General features: G+C 37.5%; 2 protein-coding genes across 8 annotated transcripts in view; one reads left to right on the top strand and one right to left on the bottom strand.

Moving 5' to 3' along the window:
• The window catches only part of LOC106959471 (ELKS/Rab6-interacting/CAST family member 1-like), a 203,552-nt gene that overhangs the window by 63,469 nt on the left and 118,392 nt on the right, over positions 1-21,691 (top strand). For 6 of the 7 annotated variants that reach the window (XR_001427360.1, XM_015052056.1, XM_015052057.1 and 3 more), the window contains 4 exons: positions 8,329-8,515; positions 13,720-13,763; positions 14,674-14,867; positions 15,187-15,192. Coding sequence is in view for 6 of the 7 variants with exons in the window: in XM_015052056.1 (XP_014907542.1) it covers positions 8,329-8,515; positions 13,720-13,763; positions 14,674-14,867; positions 15,187-15,192 (431 nt within the window). In the remaining variant the exon portion in view is untranslated. The remainder of the gene's footprint in view (positions 1-8,328; positions 8,516-13,719; positions 13,764-14,673; positions 14,868-15,186; positions 15,193-21,691) is intronic. The other variant, XM_015052055.1, reaches the window with a different exon arrangement.
• Positions 5,344-8,012, bottom strand: LOC106959474 (submandibular gland secretory Glx-rich protein CB-like). The gene is made up of 3 exons (XM_015052065.1): positions 6,662-8,012; positions 6,043-6,309; positions 5,344-5,780 (listed from the first exon to the last, which is right to left on the bottom strand). The coding sequence occupies exons 1-3, from the start codon at positions 6,743-6,745 to the stop codon at positions 5,733-5,735; spliced, it is 399 nt and encodes a 132-aa protein (XP_014907551.1). The 5' UTR covers positions 6,746-8,012; the 3' UTR covers positions 5,344-5,732.

The following is a 21,691-nucleotide window of genomic DNA, read 5'->3' as shown; positions in this document are numbered from 1 at the left end:
CTATTAACTAATTTTCTTACTTACTAGACAACATGCTAGTGATGTCCCACATGCTACTGATAGCATTCATGCTAACATTAGCATTTTGTCTAATTTTAGCTTATGCATTATTTTTAACATAATGACTAGTGCAAGTACAGCTTAGTCAACATGCTTCTGCCTCTCCACAGGTTATTGACTACAATTTAGCTCAGGTTAGCATTGATGATTATTTTTAGCATCAGAACGCTGGGTTCCAACCGATGGGCACACATTGGCAGGCCCCGATTAAATTTCTTCAGGAATTTTCTAGTTTTTACTTAGAGCAGGGGTGTCAAACTCAATTTCACCGAGGGCCACTTCAGCATATTGGCCCCCCTCAACGGGCCACATTGACAGTACAAATCAGGAGTGCCCAGGTCCAGTCCTCTAGACTGCAACTTTTAGATGCATCCCTGCTAAAACACCCCAGACAAAAGGTTGACTTCCCTCATTAGCAGCAACTCAGTTCTGTAGAGCCTTATGAGTAAATGATCCAGGTGTGTTAGAGAAGGAACGCATCTAAAGTTGCAGATGGTAGCTCTGGAAAACTAGACTTGGGCACCCCTAGCATAAAATGTATGAAAATACAATGTTAAAAATAAATTGAACACCTCATATTGTTAAATAACTCTTTGGAGCTTCTGGTTAGGAAGCGCATTCGAAACCTTTGTTTGAAATGGCGCGTTAAATTCAAGTCTCCATTACAGACCAGAGAAAACTAAAGAGAATGCAACGTTGTGTTAATCCATTTGAGGAGCCGGCAGTTTATCTTGAGGAAATAAATGACGATGCAAAAGTTAATTAGACTGTAATGCGCAGTCCGCTGCTCAACCACTGCGGACTGCGAAGAATTAAAAACGACTGGGAGTAACTCATCCAGCGGATTTAACAAATGGAGCCTTCTGGGTGCACGTTACCCAGGAGAGCGGCGCTCTGGAGGAGCTGCAGACGTAACATCATCTGTCCGTTTCAGAGAAGCGAAACCATGCAAAAAATAAAAAATAATAATAATCCTGGTAAAAGCGCACACCGGACCGCGCAGGGTAAAACACTCACAGAGTTCAGTTGATCTGTTTGGATCAGACAGATCCAACTGACTGATGAATTAGCACAGATGTCTCTGCAGATGGGAACCAGGAGGAAGTGCGTTCAGACCCCAGCGGGTGAAGTGATGCTAATTTAAGTGAAGTCGCTTAATTTAATTTATTAAAAGTTATTGGGGCCTCAGTCAGTGGTTTTTTTTTTTGTCACTACGGAGAAAAATGTAGATGCATTTATCTGCTTAATCTGTGATGGGATCTGGATTCACGGTGATTAACTAAACCGCATAAAATGCGGCTAAATAGCCGATGTTAATATGATTGTAATTTCGCGGATAAAAATAGTACATGACCGATTTTTTTATGTTGTCGGTCAAGATAACGGATAACAAAAAAAGTCTAGCGCCACCTGCCGCCCTGACACCAACTCACACACATCTTCATTCACAGTCTTACTTGTAAATCGATTTTTCTTGGACGTTTTGATGTTAGCTTGTCAATGTCTCAGTTTTATTCGCTGGGAAAATCAATAAGCAACTTAAGGTGACTCTGCTGCTCTCTAGTGGCGAGAAGCCGTAATGTTGGCTGGTAACAATCGGAATGCATTATGGGAGATGTAGTTTGTAGTTAATTCGTGCTCAAAAACCTATTTTAAGTCAATCATGGGCCTATAAAACGCTGGGGGGCCACATAAAAAGACATGGTGGGCCACTTGAGTTTGACACATGTGCAATACAGCGATCGGAGCTCCATAATTCACATGTTGCTGGACTTGTTTCAACCGTTTCACATTACAAGCTGGATCCATTGGCATTACCATTCACAGGTAAGACAGAAAATAACATGATTTTATCAGCAGAATTTTCTGACTTTACGGTCAGAAAAATCGCTTCTTAAAGAAATATTTCTTATGTAACTAAATTGGCCTGAAGTAACTGCTGATTGGAATTTCCTTAGCTAACTTTTGTCACACTGTGTAGGTTTTCTAATGAGAAACTGCTGTTAGAAGGGAAGTGCGTTAAAGAGTGGAGGATTTTCAGGACAGGTCAGTGAGGATCTGAGCTGGAGCTGCTTTTATCGAGGCTGATGTTTCGCAGCTCAGCTTCACAATCTCGATGTTTAACTATAGAGATGCTACGAGTCAGAGACCCAAAGTCCTGAAAATACATTTCTTCAGAATGTGAAGGAATCAGAGGTGAATTTTCTATTACACTGTTAAGAAAATAAATTTAAAATACGCTAGTTTTTAGACTTGATTATATGTTCAAAATATTTGACAAAATTAGTGTTTTAAGTAAGAAAATCTGGTTCCAAATTATATTCATGGTTCAATCAGCGTAATCTCTTAAGCAGGATATTTCTATTGAAACATATTACACTAAGTTGAATTAAATAACTTAGCTTCTAGTTCTTTAAACACAGCTTGGAGTCACAGGCATTCACAGGGGGTCGTGGCTCTGTGTGACTTTAACCTTTTGACCACCTTCATAGGATTTAACAGCTGGTGTAAAACAGTCTGGTCTTGTCGCTGAACCAGTTTCCTCCCAGGTAGGTTTATAAAAAAACATCTGTCTCCACTCATAAGAAAATAACACTTCTTTGATCTAAAAAAAACAAAACCAGGTTTTTACTGGAACATAGTGAATTAGATTTAAATGAACTAGCTTAGGAAACTCCCCTGATTTGAATACAGCAGAGAAGGGAAACACGCCCTCCTTCAAAAGTATAGGACCCAGAACCTTAACTTCAGATCGCTCCGGGGTTACACCTGATGCTGTCTCCGGGGAACGGTGCGTCGGTGAAATGCTTCCCCATAAGTTTGTCTTGGTGTTTGTGGAGTAAGGTTGAATCGGTTGCTGGTTTGTAATTTTATTATGAGTTATGTCACCTTCATTAGTTTGTTCATCTAATAAATCTTATGATTGCACTTAGGGGGTTAGCGTTTGTCTTTTTTCCTGTTTTGGCATTTTTCCCTATTCTATTTGTCTCAGGTAAATTAATGTCTGTTTTAGTGTGTTTGAAGTGTCTGTGTCGATGTGATTTTATACTTTTAAATGTTGGAATAAACTCTGAAAATGTATGATGTGGAGTGTTGATTATCTCTGTGTGGCTTTTGTTTCCATGCACGGCATCATTGAATCCGGGAGGACGAGAGAATACGAGTCAGAAGTTAATGATTTTATTCTCTTACAACTGTTAGAGAATTTGTCTTTTATCCTTGGCTTTAGCCTGTGTCCACCAATACAACTCAGAATTCACTGGACTGCTCCCAGTTTGACCAGCAGACTGAACCCTGCCTGGGCACCTTGTTCCCAGTATAACATAAATAAAAACATACATTTTTTTTTCTTTCACTTTTTGTGTATTTTTAAGTGAAATATTTCAATCTGAAATATTAGGGTATTAAGAAATTTTACATAATAAAATAAAAATAATTTAGTCTGATGTTCTACAACTTTATTTTTATATGTTTTAGTGATGTAAAGCACTTTCAACTGCCTTGTTGCTGAAATGTGCAATACAAATAAACTTGATTGAAATCTTTATCACACATCGTCTATGACATATTATGCTGTAATGAATATTTTTTTCCTGAAAAGTAAAAATTTGCATTTACAATATCTAAAAAATAAAAGGAAAGTACACAATTGCATAATTTAAAGTGCCTTTGCATTTTAAAGACATGAAGAAAAAAACTTAAACATGTTTATGAATGTGTGTGTGTGTGTGTGTGTTTTCATCAATACCAACCCAGATAGCGAGAGAAGGTAATTCAATGCTGAACTATGGCCAAAAAGGTTGACATTTGGTTAAAGTCAATGACTGACGGTGGATCAACCATCAATCATCCAATTCTAGCCAATTAACCAATGTTGCAAAGATTCACTGACTCTGTTTTGTGGTCGAACCCTAATTAGTGAAATGCCAATATCTGATCAACATCTGATCAATGTATACTGTTTGTCGCACCCCTTCTCCTCCTTCAGCTCTGGATCAGAGCATTTTATTATTGATCAGGTTTATCACGTTTTAAATTCAGCTCTATATGTTGAGAACAGTGGGTTGTAATTCCTTTCTGTACATTTTCTTACTTATCTGTAAATATTACTGTTTGTGCATAATGTGTTGAGAAAAAAACATCTACAGTCACGACCAGCAGTGAGTGGTCCACCTCCCCCTTTTCACACTATGTGTTGCAAAACTTTTCAAATGTTTTTTATTGTCTTCCTTCCTTCCTCTTATCTTTTAGTTTTTCAGCTGCTGCTCAGCAGTTTGACCAAAAGCCGACTGACAAGGAATACAGCAAAACTGTCAAGAAGCAGCTTCATTATGCACCAGAACAGGAAGAAGGCATGAAGGAACCAAAGTGATGCCAACCAGAGTCAAACCTGAGTTACCCCAACTTATTCTGTTCCCCTGGTTCATACAGGAAAACACTACAAGTTTCCTGTACTTGTACATCCAATACAAAGCTGAACCTCATGTTCTTCATGGAAAATAGACTGTTGTTCTGACAGTTAAAAATGAGTCAAATATGTTTACAGATTTATGCCTATTTTCCTAAATAAAATGTATTGTTAATGCCATGTTGTCATTTTTTAAGTTTGTGTACATACATTTTTGGAAATATGTTAATGTAACATAATTTTGAATGACATATTCCCATCATCTGCCAACAATTCTGAGTCTTTAACACCAGTGAAGAGACTTTTAATGTAGACCTATCAGATTAAAAAATGGACATAAATCAATATTGATTCCTTAACTTTGATTCAATAAAAAGTAAACCCAAATGTGCATTTAGATCCACATTCAGATGGCTGAATCAACATTGATATCGTCAGTTATGTTTGAAACGTTGATTCAACAAGTGAGTCACTGACAGCTTTCAATATCGTTTCAATGTCAGGTTTCAATATGAATTCAATATTTCTGCCTCACCATATTTCAATGTTGATTCACTCATATTTTGCTATCCGGGAATCTAAAAACAACTTCTCAGAATCAGTTGTATCAAATGCCAACATTGTGCTCTTTATTCAGAAAACTAAAAAACAATCACATCAAAAAGTTAAAAATGTTCTTTAAAGCTTTCTTAGATTCCCAAATATGTTAGTGTGTATGTGTGTGTGAGAGAGAGAACGTGACAATGACAGGCATTAACTTAAAATACTTTGTAGCACGGTGCTTTATTAAGTTCGGTCCATTTACTTGTATTAGCTTACTGGCAGATGTGCCCCATTAAATATGGCGGACGCTGTGACGTTTGGCACCAACGGGCCGACTCACTCCTTGAGGCGTCTACGTATTCATGTTTATGACATGCCTAGTATGAGGGATTGCTGTAATGTTGACATCACAATGCAAGCGATTGTTGCCCCCTGCTGGTCAGTAGGAGTCGTACTGCAAGTCAACAACTCAATGCAATCTGTTGGGTTTAGTAAGAGAGAATTTTTTTAATCTACTTTGAATAATTAATTGAGCATTCTGCACTGTTTGATAAATGTGGTCAAATGTAATGCAAGTGTGGTTGAATTGAAACAATCTTTGCTTTGTAAAAGGCCTCGAGAAGACATTTGTTGTGAATAAATAAACAGAATTAAATTGAACAGGAAATGTTGAAAAGACTAATTAGTGAAAATTTAACAAGACATATAAAAAGTAATTGATTTAACAAACCTCAGCAGGCTCTGGCTTCTCCGGACTTCCAGCTTTAGCCTTTGGAGAGAAACACAACAAATGAAACACAAAACAATGAAAAGGCTAACGAGAGAAGGAACCATGTTGGAAGATCTAAATGTTCTGGTGAAGAATATCAACGCTGATGTTGCTGATGAAGAAGGAACCTTCACATTAACCTGGCCATTTAGGGAGACTTTAAAATGATGATGATGATGATCAGATTGATGATGATGATGATGATGATGATGATGATGATGATGATGATGGTATTAATCGGTTTTGGAGCATTTCTACTCACAGCTGGCTCTTCGTCCTGCTGATTCTCTGAAGGTTTGTCGTCCTCTTCATCATCAGTAGGAGCCTCATGTTCTTTGGCTTTACCAGCAGGGGGAGCTGGAACTTCCTCCACGTTTGATTCCGGAGGCTGCTGTTCAAAGTCTTCATCAGCAGGAAGAGATGGACTCGGACACTGTTCTCCAGCAGGGGGTGCTGTTCCCTCTTTGAATTCATTGGCTGTTTGTATCAGTGATGCTGCAGGAACTTCTTCTGTTGATTCACTCTCATTCTTCAGCAGAGAAACACTTTTTGAGCTCAAAGTGAGTTTAGTCACTCACTCTGCTACCTGAGGTTCCACAGAAATCAGCCCAACGATCCGAAGAAGTAACTTTTTCTAAGTTGACATGATTTAAAGACTTCTCCAGAATTAAATCTACTATCTTAAGTAAAACTTCCACATCCACTAAAATAGTCTCTTCTAATTTTAACCTACAAAGGCTAAATGATGAAACAAGCTAATCTCTACCAACTGAAGCCTCATAACAAACACTTTTTTATATTTAAGGAAGAAAAGCTGTTTGTTTCAGAAACAAAAATAAACATTATTTTACAAATAAACACACTAATGTTGAGAAACTCACCATCTTATCAAAATCTGTAAAAAATGATGGAGCTGCAGCATCCTGAAGGTTGCATGAAACAAAAACAGAAAATAAGTTAATCATAAGCAGTAATTCTTAACATAAATCAGGGGTAAAGACTAAAGAGTGAAATGAGGTTAGCTAACAAACACTGGGAAAGGAGGAAGAAGCTGATCTTTTATCTACTAGGATATTTTGATCTACATGCTGGTTGGGTGACAGTCCTCTTTAAAAGTTACTTCTGTCAAGTACAAAGCTCACTATCTGATGTCTGTTGTCCTGAAGATAAAACATTGTGTGATCATAAAAAATCATGTTACTATTAATGTGGAATAAGATAAAAACATTTGGAAAAAATACTTAAAACTGTACAGAGTAATTAACACTGAAGTAATGAAAGTCTAGATATAATATACATTGAACACAGAGTTCAACAAGCAGAAATGATAAATATCTGAAACCTCTCCTTTGTTCATCACTTCACCATTGATTTAATGACCTATAAAGGTCTATTAAATCAACAGTCTCCTAAATTAAACTTCAGAGATACTCAATGACAGTTTTTGGGGTATGAAGCTAGCTGAGGTTAACAGATGGTTTGAATGTAAAATGGGTATGACGGTACCCAACAGAAGACTTTTAGAGACAGAAAATAGGATGAGAAGGAGCTCAGGCTGGGATCCTGGTTCTACAAATATTTGATTCAGTTCCTCAGTCTGTGAAAGGGTAAAAGAAAGGAGTGGACTTGTATTGACCTATTTACTACTGTAAACTAGTCTACCATACTGGAGGAGGAAGAAGGAAGGTAAAGTACCTCTTCCTTTCCTGTATCTAGCTCTTGGTACAACTTTCCCAATCTCCGGTTTGCAGCCTCATCTTCGGACATATCTGAATTTTCTTGCTCTTTGTGATATCTGGGTTTGGTAACTTCTTTCTTTCCCTCTGCTGCAGTTCCACACATGTAGTTTGGGTAAGTGAGAGTAGAGTTGAAGCCATGTCTGTCACTATGAACCAAGGTGTTGGAAAATTGATCTTCAGTTCCTGAGGCAGCTGTTGGACAGCTGTTAGCAAAATGGTCTGAATTCTGCCCACATTCAGCAATTTCACCAACCACAACACTGCAGCTCCCTAAAGATCCAGCAAATCGGTCGAACCCAGCAACACCCTCATTGTCTTTAAGCTGGGTTTTAGGAAATGTTTCAGATCCAAACCCAACTCCACCCTGCGACTCTGCGAACGGATCCGATTCAAACCCAACTCCACCCTGCGACTCTGCGAACGGATCCGATTCAAACCCAACTCCACCCTGCGACTCTACGAACGGATCCGATCCAAACCCAACTCCACCCTGNGCTGCTCTCTAGTGGCGAGAAGCCGTAATGTCTGGCTGGTAACAATCGGAATGCATTGTGGGAGATGTAGTTTGTAGTCAATTCGTGCTCAAAACCTATTTTAAGTCAATCATCGGCCTATGCAGTGGGGGCCACATGTGGCCCGCGGGCCTTGAGTTTGACACATGTGCTCTAGGGTTAGGGCTAGGACACTAGATGGATACTGGATGCAAAAAATAGCATCTATGTTCTCACTTTAGATTGATGCTTTGATGCACAGAATAAGTCACTTGAAGAGATTTTCTGACAATATTAACTTTTTTCTTACCACTCTAGGAGCGAGTGATTGAGAACCTCCGAGACCAGAAGGAACGAGAAGAAAGGGTGAGGCTTGAAGAGATGGACCAGATGAGGAGAGAGAACCAGGAACTGAAGGAAAAATTGGCTGCTCTGCAACCCCCAAAGCTGCCTCAGAGCCAGGTCACTAACTCCATCTTAATCCAGAACCAGAGGCCTGATGGGGACTCTAATTCGCTGTCTTCTGAATCTATGTTGTCGTAGATAAAATCTGATTGTAATGTGTATATATATATATATATATATATATATATATATATATATATATATATATATATATATATATATATAAACTCATTTATTTCTGATTCAAACTAAAGAGAAAAGTCATCTATAATTTCAACATACACAAGCCGGTTCTTTTTACATGCGAGTTAGAAAGCACCATACTACCAAGATGGTAGTAGAGCGCCCAGATGTAGGAAGTGTGACATCATGTGAGGACTATCTATTGAGTTCATACACTTCACAGTACATGAACATCCTTTTCAGTAGGCCGAAATTTTTGTCATGAAAATTTTAGATGATCTTAGTTAACCCTCATTCAGACCCCACTTTTTTTTTCTGTCTGTGGTCTGGCAGGGTTGCACCTACCCCATGTGAGCTTTTACAAGTTTTACTTTTTGTGGTTTAGGAAATTGACGGTCTGATGGGACAACCCACTTGCTTCCCCACTGTCCAATCATGAATTTTTCTGCGCTCCTCCTGAGTGTTGAATTAAGACTGTGGAAGGGTTAATATTCTATTAGTTGGAAAAAAACAGATATTGGGTTTTGACTAACTACAAAGCATTATCAAAATTAATAAAAAAATCTTTAGATATACCAATGTGTGATATAAATTTCTACTATGTGTGTTTCCCTTTTTTAATTGCATTAATGGAGTAAATTAACTTTTTGAAATTACTCTATTTTATCGACATGAACCTGTATGTGTGTGTGTGTGTGTGTGTGTGTTAACCACGGCCGGTTAATGTTACTTGTTTTATCCTTTATTCTGTGTGGTCTACAGACACACAGCTCAGTATTTACACAGCTTACTTCCACAGTATTACTAATTGCATCGTCTTACCTCCCTGTGAGCATCCACAAGGCTATTGGTAGTTCTCTAGAAGAAAAGCCCGCTAGTACTACGTCTCCTCAAATGAAGGAATGAATTAAAAGCATCTGATTTATAGACATAAAGAATCCCTGTTTCCCTGTTTTAAAGTCATGTTTTTTTTTCTCCTTTTTTTCCCCCCTCCTAAGCTTACAAGCCTAGACAGAGTCTGGTCCTGGCAGAATTTACGAGAATGTTTTTATCCTCTTTTTTTATGCCCATAGAAATGGTACACACATCTCGTTGTTGTGAAATGATACCTTGCTGGATGTTGATGAGGCACCACATGAAAGTGGCAGCCGCTCAGCTACTCTGTACCGAACAGATACACATTCTGACAGAAGTTCTGCCATAATTTGACTATTATGTATGCTTCGCAGCAATCAGACCTGTTATGTAAACTTGCAGAGCTTCAAAAAAGCAAATGTTGTCTGCATATTTTTTTATGTTTGTGTGGCAAGGGTTTTTTTCTCTGCTTGTGCATACATGTCGACACAAAAAACAGCTGTGTGTTTGTGTGTGTGTGTATGCAGGTATTTGTGTTTATCTTTTCAAGTGTTTTGATCTTGTTGCTGTGCAGTGACCTGGGAGAAGCTCTGCTACTCTATTGATCACAAAACAACTGGCTTTCAGTACAAATGTTGGCCTTCCCATTCATAATGCCAGGCAAGATAGAGTCAGATGTTGCGAAATCACTCATTTAAAGCCATAATAAATGCCACACGTTGCACACAGCCGTGGGAATCTCTCAGTACAGTTGTGAACATACAAAGTTAATTCAGCTTAAACAGGATGTTTAGAAATAGATTAAATACAGAGGAGAAAATTCAACATCCTGTCCAACATCTGGTACATGCAGTTGTGACACTTATTGAATAAATCAAGAGATCAAACAAAATGCAACACTTCCTGATACAATTTGATTTTCATTTGGTGTTAATATGATCTCTCCACATGCACCATTTGAATTAGTATGTCATCCAAATGATGCTTCAAAAAAGCATCATTTGCTTTTTTGAAGCTATTCTATTCTGGTTAGAATAGAATAAAGAATAAATTGGGACTTTCCCAGTTGGTGCTTATTAAAATGCCATTCTGATTTGTTGCAGCCAGTATTGCTGCTTCTTGATAGAAGTGGAAAACAGAAGAAAAGTCTGCATGTTTGTTTAAAATTCAAATTATGCAATGTGTATATTTTCCTCCAAGATCAGATTATGTGTGGTGGGAGACTCCATGATTATTACACTGTCAGATCATGTTTAAAATCAGCAAGAGTGTGCAGTTTGCAGATATTTTTCTTTGTCTTTTTACCATTATGAAACACCACACAGTTTTTGCCTTAAATGTGACTTAACTCCTCTGTGTGGGAGTTGTTTTTTTATGATATAAGACGCTTATTGTCAGTTAGAAAAACTCATGCTTAGAATAAATGTGAGAAAAAGAAGACATAACCTTTTTTCTCACACTCTTGCTTCTAATTAGATTAAACCCAGTGTTGGAGCAGTAAGGATTTCCAAAATGTTTTACAGTTGCTTAATTCCAAAAACAATGAGTAATACCCTTTTCAGAGAACATTTTATTTCTTACTATGTGTTTTATTAATTTGGGAAATCCCAGATAATAATGGCTTGGATTTGTAAGCTTCTGACACCTCGAATACTCAAATGCTTCCTTATTTGACATAAGAGGGCTGTTGTGGGTATAGACAGTGAAGTAATGCATGGCTGAAGGTACCTTGTTTGTTCGGATACAAAATATTGACTAATTATTTAAGTATAAGTAGCACAGGGATTGCATGCCAATGTGCTCTGCAGAAACTTGGATTGACATTAGGTCATAATGGCAATCATTATGACCTAATGAACACCTACTGGTGTTATAAACATCATCCAAACTGAAATACATGGATGACAGCATTAAGTTCCGGGTATTTTTGTATCATGAGACATGGGTGCACTTCACAAAATAGATGGCGTACGAGTCAAAAACATCATGAGGAGACACTGAAGCAAAATATGAAGACATAGGCCATCAGAGGAGGTAGAAGTATTGATCTTCAAAATGGACAATGATACAAAACATGCCAAACTGGCTACAAAGCTGCTCGAGTAACAACACAGTCAGGATTTTGTTGTGGACACCACAAAGCTCTGATCTTAAATTGGGGGCAGAGCTTGAAATGATGTGTTTGAACAAAGTGGGCTACAAATAAAAATGAACCAAACCAGATTAACAGATTAATTAGTTAGCGTGAGACTTGCCAGCAGAGAAGCGCCCTTTATGGCTCACACTCACAGTACCTGCCGATGTTTTTACTATGCACTCAGTGAGCTGTTTACTGTGCTTTTAATCTGTACCTCAGAGCTTTGTTGACTGCTACATCCTCTTCCTCTTTCCATAAAACAGTACTTGTTGAGTTTACCAAAGGATGCCTGGAACTAAACATGAGCCTTTTGAATTAAAAAAAAATAAAATAAAAAAACAACAACCCAAAGAAGGAATTGACCATTTTAGGGACAGTTAGCATAAACTGCCCCCAAACTCCCCTCCTAAATAGTTTATTGCTCCTCAACATTGAGGTTGTGTTAATGTTCTCTTATTTTTCAGATACCTTTTATTTATATTTTAAAGAAAGACTTTAATATCCAGGCTTTGGAGGCATGCTTGGCAATTAAACATAGGCATTGTGTTTTTTAGAATAAAACAATTATTAGTTTGCAAACTTTTGAGCACAAAGTACCTTCTTCAGGTCATGCCAAAGTATCTCAATAGCATTCAGGTCAAGATTTTGACTAAGCCACTGCAAAGTCTGTTTTTTCTTCAGCTGTTCAGATATGGACTTGCTGGTGTACATTGGATCACTCTTTTACTGCAGAACCCAGGTTGGCTTCAGCTTAAGGTTATGAACAGATGGTTGGACATATTCAGGATATTTGGTAGACAGCAGGATTCAAGGTTCCATTTTTCACATCAAGTATTTTGGGTACTGAAGCAGCAAAACAGACCCAGACAATTATACTACCTCCACCATATTTTACTGTTGGTATGATGCTCATTTTCTGAAATGCAGCCATTGTTACCAAGACCAAAGAACAAAGTGTTGTATTTTGGTATTTATACTGTCTTTATACTATATAAAGACATACTTCATATGGTATGTCCTTATATCCATGCTATGTAAAGACAATTAAACAATGTAGATTCATTTTGTTACCCAAACAATATTGCACCTGAGCTACTTTTTTCATTGAATTATTCTTTTCTAATGTCTGCCTTTGAGAAGAGGGAGCTATGGCATTAATATAAGAAATATGAATTTATAGCAATAATAAATTTTTTGTGCCAATTTGAGCAACATGTATTTAACAGTTGTTGAGCTACTAGTTGGTAAATATCTTGTTTTTAGTAATTGAACGCTCCAGTTTACTAATGATAAACAAAAACAAAATAGAAATGTACTTTTGTTTGGCAAGGACACAACTGTTGACGCCTAGCATTAATTTTGTCATCAAAAATAAGTAGATCAGGATTTTTTTTTAAAAGTAGTTCAGCAAATTAAAGTTATTTTAATTTAAGTTAAAGTTAATTTAATTTAAAAGTTTTTTCTTTATATACGTTTCTCAGGGCTGCTGGAGCTGAAATGATTTCAGTTTAATTATGTCCTCTGAAGTTAGTGAAATGTGACTTTGAGTGTAGAAGTGTTTGTGCACATTAACTTGATTTTGTTTAAATTAGTGGCCTCAGCTGTCTCAACAAGTTTAAAAATTTTCACAAACAGTTGACAGAGAGAGGTAGCGTTTTAGAGGAAAAGGGAGAAGTTGAGAGGAGGATAATTCTAGGTTAGAAAGTGCCTCTGGGATATTTTTCTCGGAGAAGAATCGATTTAGTGTGGTTGAAGAAAAGAGGGATCCAAACCAAAAAAAAAAAATCAATAACGCTGTGATGTGTGGTGTTCTTGTAAAATCACAGTCAAAACATCATGGGGAGTCAGTAATTTTGGAATGATAATGACTGAACTCACAACTCTGCATGAAAAATTGCCCTGAGGAGGCAAATGATTGAAGGAAACCACAGGAAAGAAGGCATTGAGGGGTGGGGGGAGGGCTCAAACATGAGGCTACCGATGGCTTCTGACAAAGATGAGTTTATATTCTCACAGTCTTTGCTGTATTCATACCACAGCTGACAACACTTAATATTCTGCTTAGTTAATGCATGCTGGTTCCTCAGAAAGTCTTAATTTTAATATGCAGTATTTGTTCATTAACCTTTAGGTTGAACCCAAAGTAGATGGTTTTCCAGCAGTCAACCCCATGGTATGTTCTTTATTTTGTGACTGTTGTGTTTGGTCACCTGTATTCATCAGCATCTCGCATATATTTCATGATTTGATCTTATAGTTTTTCTAACAGCAACATTATAGGATTCCTAAACAGTCTGGATATGTCTGTAATTTTAAGTATTTTTCCAGGATAAAAAGTAGATTTTTTGATAATTTAGTTTAATTTCATTTTTGCATCCATTTCTCTATCCGTGTGTCCATCCTGGTTATTGTGCATTTATCTGAATCAGAAACTTAATATACAAGTGTAGCTTACTTTTGTGTTACATGGGGATGCCAATTTGAGAAATTGCTTGTCCAGCTTAAAGTTTATGGAATTAAACACATATCTGTAAAATAACAGTGTTTTCATTAGTGTATGTCTGAGCATAAAATATAGGAGCTGGAGAAAGTATTTAAACACCTTAAGCATTTTTGCATGCTGTCGCATTATAACACCAAACTTTAATGTGTATTGCTGTGAGTTTATGTGACAGACCAACACAACTGTGTTTATTCCCTTTTAATCTGTTGCTTCAAAATGAAATCCATTGGAACATATATGATGCAAAGTTCCTTTATTAGTAAATACAGTCCACTTATATGCAAGTTCATGGGTTAGAGGCTTGTACTACTGGAACTGTAGTCAATTCCAGAAAAGGCAATTTAATGGGAATTTCTTCTTTTAATTGTCCCATTTGTGTCAAAGTAAATGACAATGTAAATGGGGAATTTTAGTCACCTGCATTGTAGATTACATTATCAAAACCTCCGTCAATCACGTGTACTCTAGCTGTACTTTCAGCATAAAATGTTTACCAAAATATTTTTTACAATATGTCTCTGTCTTTTTATCTGTTCACATCACTCACCCCACACTTATTCGCACACGTGCAAACCTAAAGACCCCAAAACCAGAGGAAACTGTCAGAATCTGTCCAGACATCGCAGATCGTCTGAGGCTTCTCGAGCAGGAAGTGGCCCGCTACAGAGAGGAGTCTGGGAAGTCCCAGGCTGAGGTGGAGAGGTTAAAGGGAGCGCTTAAGGACGCCGAAGTGGACAAATCGTGCAAGGAGAAGAAAATTACTGATCTTGAGAGGTGAGGGTCAAAAAGTCACTGGCATTCACGTCTGTCCCAGTACATGCACCATCTGGGTGTCATCAAAGAGCAGCCCTCTTCTTACTGACCGGATCTTTATAAGATCCCAGGTCATTACAAAGTGCTCTATTTATAAAGGACTAATCCATCAGATATAAACCGTTCAGGTTGTATATTCCTTCCACTTAAAACCACTTTCAAATACTCCTACTTCTTCTCTTGCATAATCCTTGTTTGGAAATACATGCTTGACCTATTTACATTTCAGTTTAATAATTTGATTTTATATCTTATTGTTTGTTTCTGTGTACAACTGAAGACCTGGGTAAGTAGATCCATAGGTTGCCTGGCTATCACACTTTCATACAGCCTGCATGTTCATGTGTGCTCTTGGAATCCTCTCATGCGTGTTGATATTATTCATTAAGTTTCTCAAGAAGTGCAAATGTTGTTATTCATGGTAGGCATACAATCCATTCATGGGAAACCGACTCAGGCCTCATTCCAGCAACACCATCAGATCCTTTATGTTTTCTGATTTATAACACTGATACGGTTTTACTTTCTGTTGACTTTTGCAAAAATTCTTCACATTTCATTGTTATCAGGGCTTCGCTCATGTGTGTTTTCTCCTACTAACACATAGCATTTGTGTGTTTTCACCCCAGTTTCTGTGAATTCAACAGATAAAACATTCTGTTTCCATCTTTGCATTCTTGTAAACTTATTTAGGGTGTGTGTGTTTGTTTCTTGAGGTGTGCGTTTTGTGAGTTTACCAAGCAGCACACCGCCAGCGGCATGCCAGTGGGAGGTGGTGTATCCAACCCAGACACTGGCTGTTTATACTGCTCTGTTTATTACTGGCAGAGTGCTACTCAATTATCATTTGATTTATGGATTGGCATGGTGTGTATATGTACCTGAGTGAGTAGCTGTTTAGTGCCTGTGCAAAACCACTGTGTGCGTGTGTGTGCGTGCGTGTGTGTGTGCTTTGTGTGCACATTCAATTCATGTGCATCTACACACAAGCAGGTTGAATGGAAAAGTTTTCATACCCTTTCAACTTTCTTGCACTTTTGCTCACATTACGGAAACACGAGGTAATGCACAACTGTAAAATGGATTAAAAACTGAGCATGGTTTCAAACACAACTCTGAAAATTGTGGCAAGAATTTGAATTCAAGACCCCCGATTAACTATTTTGTTGAACCACCTGAGGTTTAGGGCAGGTCTCTACCAGATTTGTCAGATACAGAGATGGACATTTTTACTCTGCCTTCTTCATAAAACAGTCCGATTGGATCATCCATGACCATTGATTTTTGAATCTTGACAAACATTTTCAGTTGATATTACGTTTGTACAGGTTCATTGTAACAATCAAAATTATTCACTACTTTACTTATTAAACTCTGTAGCATCGACGTGAAAAAAATTAAAACGTGCAAACTAATGCTATATTAATATTGACCAGACACATCATGTGTGAAAATAAGCTTAAAAAATATCATGCATCATTTAGATTGAGTTGACTGAAAATTACAGAAACATTTCAACATCTGTGCCTGGTTACTTCTGTCTTGTTAGCACTTACTGGCCCCACAGGTGAGCTCTCACTGACTACATTTGAGAGAGGTGAGAAGTCAGTCTGGATGGGCGGCACATACTTGATCCATACTGGTTTCCTGCCTCATTCATCGGCCATTATTCACATTCCCCGTTTTGGAACAGCGTTCGAATGGATTGACATCAAACAACATAAGAATACAGTAGCTCCTGCACACCTTCTGCATCGAGCCTCTATTATGTTTTCGTGTTTGTGCATTCATTATGCCTCGTCCACAGACGTGTGTGTTGTTTGCATGCAATTGCTGCAAGCCACACGTGTTGATTCTCTCTCTGTATCTGAAGCCAGCCAGGAGTCATAGGAATAGTTGGAAGAGTTTCTTTTCCCCTCAGCTCATCCGTCTTTCCAGGGCTGTTGTCTCATTAGTGTCAACTAGGCTCTCCTATCAGCTCAACCCTTCCCCTCTGTTTGGCACACACAGGCCAGAGGTCAAAGGCAAACCTACCACAGGTTATCAATGGAGGATCCAGTATAATCATGCAACACAGCTGCACATATTAATAAAAATTGACTTCCAACGTTGCAATAACAGGCATCAGTTCTCTTGGCTCCAGCATACCTTTTTCCTTTTCCGTTTAGATAAAAATATTAAATATTTGCACACGAGTAGCCGTGCACATGTGTTATGTGACAGCATGGATGGAGTGTGTGTGTGTGTGTGCTGAATGGACATCTGTGTCAGAGCGTACGATACGTAGCGTGTCTGAGCAAAGGATGGATGTATTTTTAATCGCTTTGTTTCTGTTGGATCTAAGTTAGCTGACTTATTAACCACCATCTGAGCAGAAGGAGAGGATAACAGATGAGCATAAAGACACTTTCTCATCCATTTGAAAACAAAGCGGAGAAGGGCAGGTCATTGTAATAAATAAACTTTAACAAAGGCAAGACTATTCCACAGCTGTCTCAAAGCTTACACATATCAGTGATTTAATGGATGTCATTTTATTTATGTGTAATCTAATTTATTAGAAAAGAATGAGCCTATTTAACAGGTTGGCGTATTAGAAGGTCCCTTAATCACAGCTCCAGTAAACTGAAGCATATCGGGTTTTAATTATTCTCAAACAATGGTGATTTCTAAAGGCATGAATGCATCAAACCATCAGCAGCTTTTAGTGATTTCAGATGAATGCCTTGCAAAAGCAGTCAAATTACAACAGCAAACTTCAATGGATGTGAAAATGATAGACCAACGTAAAATAGTGCATACTTGTAAAAGAAGATAGCTGCTGTTGAAGGAAACCAAAGGAAGTCTTGTTTGCATGCCACAAGGCACAAGCGGACATGGGAAACATGAAACAGAGGGTTGCTTGGATAGATGACTCACATTAGTCTATAGATATAAAAGTGTTTAGTTGAAAACCAACACTGCAGACCACTCTAAACACACTATGTAGCATTTTAGTGGCAGCATCATGAAGCTCCATCTGAGTGTTAGAAAATACAAGTCAATACTGGAAGAAAACCTGTTGGAGGCTGTTATCCTGGATCAAAGGTTCACCTTTCATTTGGCTCACAACCATAAACATCGAGGCCCTGCTAAAGTAGTTTGGATTAGATCAAGGCATATTATTGCGTTAGAAAGTCCATTCCTAAAATTAATTGAAAATATGTGGCTAGATGTAAAAGTTGCTGTTCACATATGTTCCCTATTCAAGTTTGAGTTTGAGCTATTTGATCAAAGAAGAATGGACAACAGTTTCTCTTTATGCACTGTGCGGAGACATTCTCCAAAAGACTTCCAGTTGTAACAACACAAGCTTGCTATTTGGGGTTTTGTTGTTTGTGAAAAAGAGAAGTTATAAAAACAATGTATACTTTATGTTCTACTTCATAATTATTCATTATTATCTGTTGATCTGTCACATAAATCCCAATAAATAGTCTAAAGTTTGTGGCTATGACATGAAAAAATATGAAATAGTTCAAGGGACGTAAATAATTTTACATGGCACTGCACATGGTGGCAAAGGATAAGTTAAAATGTGAATAAAATGCCTTTTTCTTTGGTTGCACACACACACGTGTGTGTGTATATATCTATATATATATCTATATATATATATATATATATATATATATATATATATATATATATATGTACTTTTTTTTTTTACCTGTGGGATTTTTTTTTACATAAACCTTTTACAGTTCTACACAATTAATTAAAAATAAACGCCCTCTGTGTGGTGATGGGAATCAACTTTTCAAATAAATCAACTTTTCAGTCTCACCCTGCCACAGAAACATATAGGGTAAGCACTCTGGTATGTGAGGGAGGGCTCAAGAAAAAGGGAGGTGTGTGTAGTTGCGCTTGTGGGAATATTAGTGGAAATGTGTGTATAGCTGTGCCAGTGGTCAGCTTGTGAGTTGCATGCATTGTAGGGGAATTTACAAAGGGTCCCACATCAGGAAGAAATTAGTAGTTGGTGGCTTACAAATTCTGACAAACAACAATTTTCATTCACACAAACACACAAATACAACTTTTTGCCTCTTTCCTGTGATTATAATCAAACACCAGATGCAGTAATGCCTGACTGAATGCCAAAACACACACAACCTCGAAAGTTTCTTTTTGTAATATTTGCTCTTGAAAATATTTGTAAACAGTGTTTCTGCTGCAGGTGTTGGTGCAGATTAAGAATCCATTTTTGGATTAGCACTGACTTGCATGTTTCCTTCTTTGCTTCAGAACTATAAACAGAACTGTCGCACCTGCAACAGAAGAGGTGTGTTTTAACAAAATGGGGCTCAATCTATATCATCACATTGCACTTTATTGTATTTAAACGTATAGAGATGTAAGCTTAAGCTTTTTCTTCTTCACTTATTCATGCACAAATAGGCACTCTCAACCTTTCAGAACAGCATAAAAGCCTAGATCAAACTACACATTCCCACAGTTAACTTGACCTAACAACTTTAATTATCCTGCAGATTTTAACTCTTTTCCCATGAATATTTTCATACTTTAGATAACTGCCAGCACCGTGATAAACTTTCATGGCGCTCTTTATTAAGGCGATGTAGAAGAGACAAAATTTCATTTGGTGGAAAATTTTCTAATAAAATTTTCTAATAAAATGTTCCCTTTAAACCTTCATTTAAAATGGAAAAGTTATGTAAAAGTTTATTCTCCTTTGAGCAAAATATTGCTTAATAATGCGGGCCTGAATTACGAGCGCAATTTCCTGCTGCTGGCAACTCCTCAGCCCCAGAAGCCCCAGTGATGCCACCGTTTCCTGTTCAAGGGCACATTAACTGTTGTCCTCTGGGTAGACAAGAATGCACAAAAAGGCAGTTTCACTTGTAAAGTGACTTTAAAACATCAAGCTTCAATGATTTAAATTATGTGTTTTCCAGGCACATAGTGCTAATTCAAAGCACTATCAAGTAACTATGGTATTTTGAGATGTTTTAAAAATGTGGCACAAATAATATATTATTAAACATGAAATAAATTTGACTTTGCAATGGGACACATTGAAATTGGTCTGTGTCTCTTTAAGAAGCTCCTGTTCTCTCTGCCATGCCACCTTTAGCACGTTGTCACAATGCCTTTGCATCTGTCACTTACAACCATTCTTATGAGCGTTGGACTGAGGAGTAGGTCATTTGATAAGCTCAGCAGAATTGAACATAGGAACAATTGTATTTTCACATATGGCATAGCTGATTTGTACATCTCTTTCTCTTAAAAAAGCATTTTGTCTCCTTCCTGAAGAGTTCCTGATGGCTTAACGTCTCCTTGGTGTTTCTACTTGCACAAAATAATTTGAACAGACAAATGAGGTACCTTGAAGCATCTAGAAAGTGTATCCAAGGATGAACCAGAATCCTGTAGGTTGACAACTATCTTCAGAATATCTTACCTAATTTCCCCCAAATTTTCTTTGATTTCACAAATGGAAGCAGTGTGTTTGAGGTGACGAACTAAATGATTTACTTTGGCAGCCCGAAAATGAAACTGCTTGTGTTGGAAAGTGTATATGTGCAGCTCTCAAGTTGAATGAAGAAAAGGGCAGTGTAAAAAATTATTTATTACTCTGAGGTCAGGGACGTAGGTGCTTGCTGCTCTCTTGCTCTTTCTTCATTTTTCTCTGCAATGACACATGAAAAATGTGCTTTATTTCAGTAATAAACTAGTCTGAATCCTCCCTCATCCTCTTGCACCCTTCCCAGCCTCTATACTTGACTCTAAGTGCCCTCATTTGCCTTCACCTGGGGCAAAACACTTATATTCATGTTGTACAGAAATATAGGGGCATATCGGCTATCAAACGGGACCAACTTGGCCATTAGTTTGTACACCTGTGCCAGTAGAGGTTATGTTTGTGATAGCTGATATGCCCTCGTGTCAACTTTGCTCTTCATGGATATGCTTCTAAGCTTATAAAAACACACACAGAGATCTAAATCTATCTGAGCAGCTCTCTCTTGATGTGTATGTGTCCACAGGAAAATTGAGAATGTTTTTTTTGTTATCAATTTGAACAGGAATAAAATGCTCATCAAATTTAAATCAGGGCTGTTAATAAAGTAACTCTTACTTACACTAAAGACACTAACCACAAACGTGAAAAGAGGTGAGCTAGTGTGTGCCTTTCTAATGTGGGATTTAAACATTATCAGACATGCTGAGCTGTCTGTTGTGATTTCTGACAACAACCTTTTCAATAAAATGCTGTTGTGTGTGGCAAGGTTGAGTGAGGTAATGAACGCAGCATCTTGTTTGTCAGACTTCACCCTAATTGTACAGCAACATCAGTCATGCAGACTGACACACACCAGCACATGCCCACATCATTCCTGAAGCTGTGACAGCAAATATTTGCCCACATGTGGGAGCTTCTTGTAGCTTTTGCCCAGAGTAAACACAGCAGTGTGGATGTAGAATAATAATGCGGTGCATTTTAACAGCTGCTTGGTCACACCGTGTTTGTATAGCTTGAGGGTTCTATTAAGCACTAATTTGTCACTGTCAGCTTTATAGGAAAAAAATAATAATAATAATTTATATATATTAATTGGTCATATAGATGCATCTAAATGAAGTATTTTTAAATGTTCATGCTTCAATAAGTGAAGCATGAATATATATATATATATATATATATATATATATATATATATATATATATATATATATATATATAAACAAAAATATAAAAAAAATATATATTTTTTTAT

Source organism: Poecilia latipinna, unplaced genomic scaffold (genome assembly GCF_001443285.1).
Source record: "Poecilia latipinna isolate Pla-1442-1.1 unplaced genomic scaffold, P_latipinna-1.0 Scaffold1085, whole genome shotgun sequence".
NCBI lineage: Eukaryota > Metazoa > Chordata > Actinopteri > Cyprinodontiformes > Poeciliidae > Poecilia > Poecilia latipinna.
The sequence above is the reverse complement of the archived record's forward strand: the minus strand, read 5'-3'. Positions and strand labels throughout refer to the sequence as shown.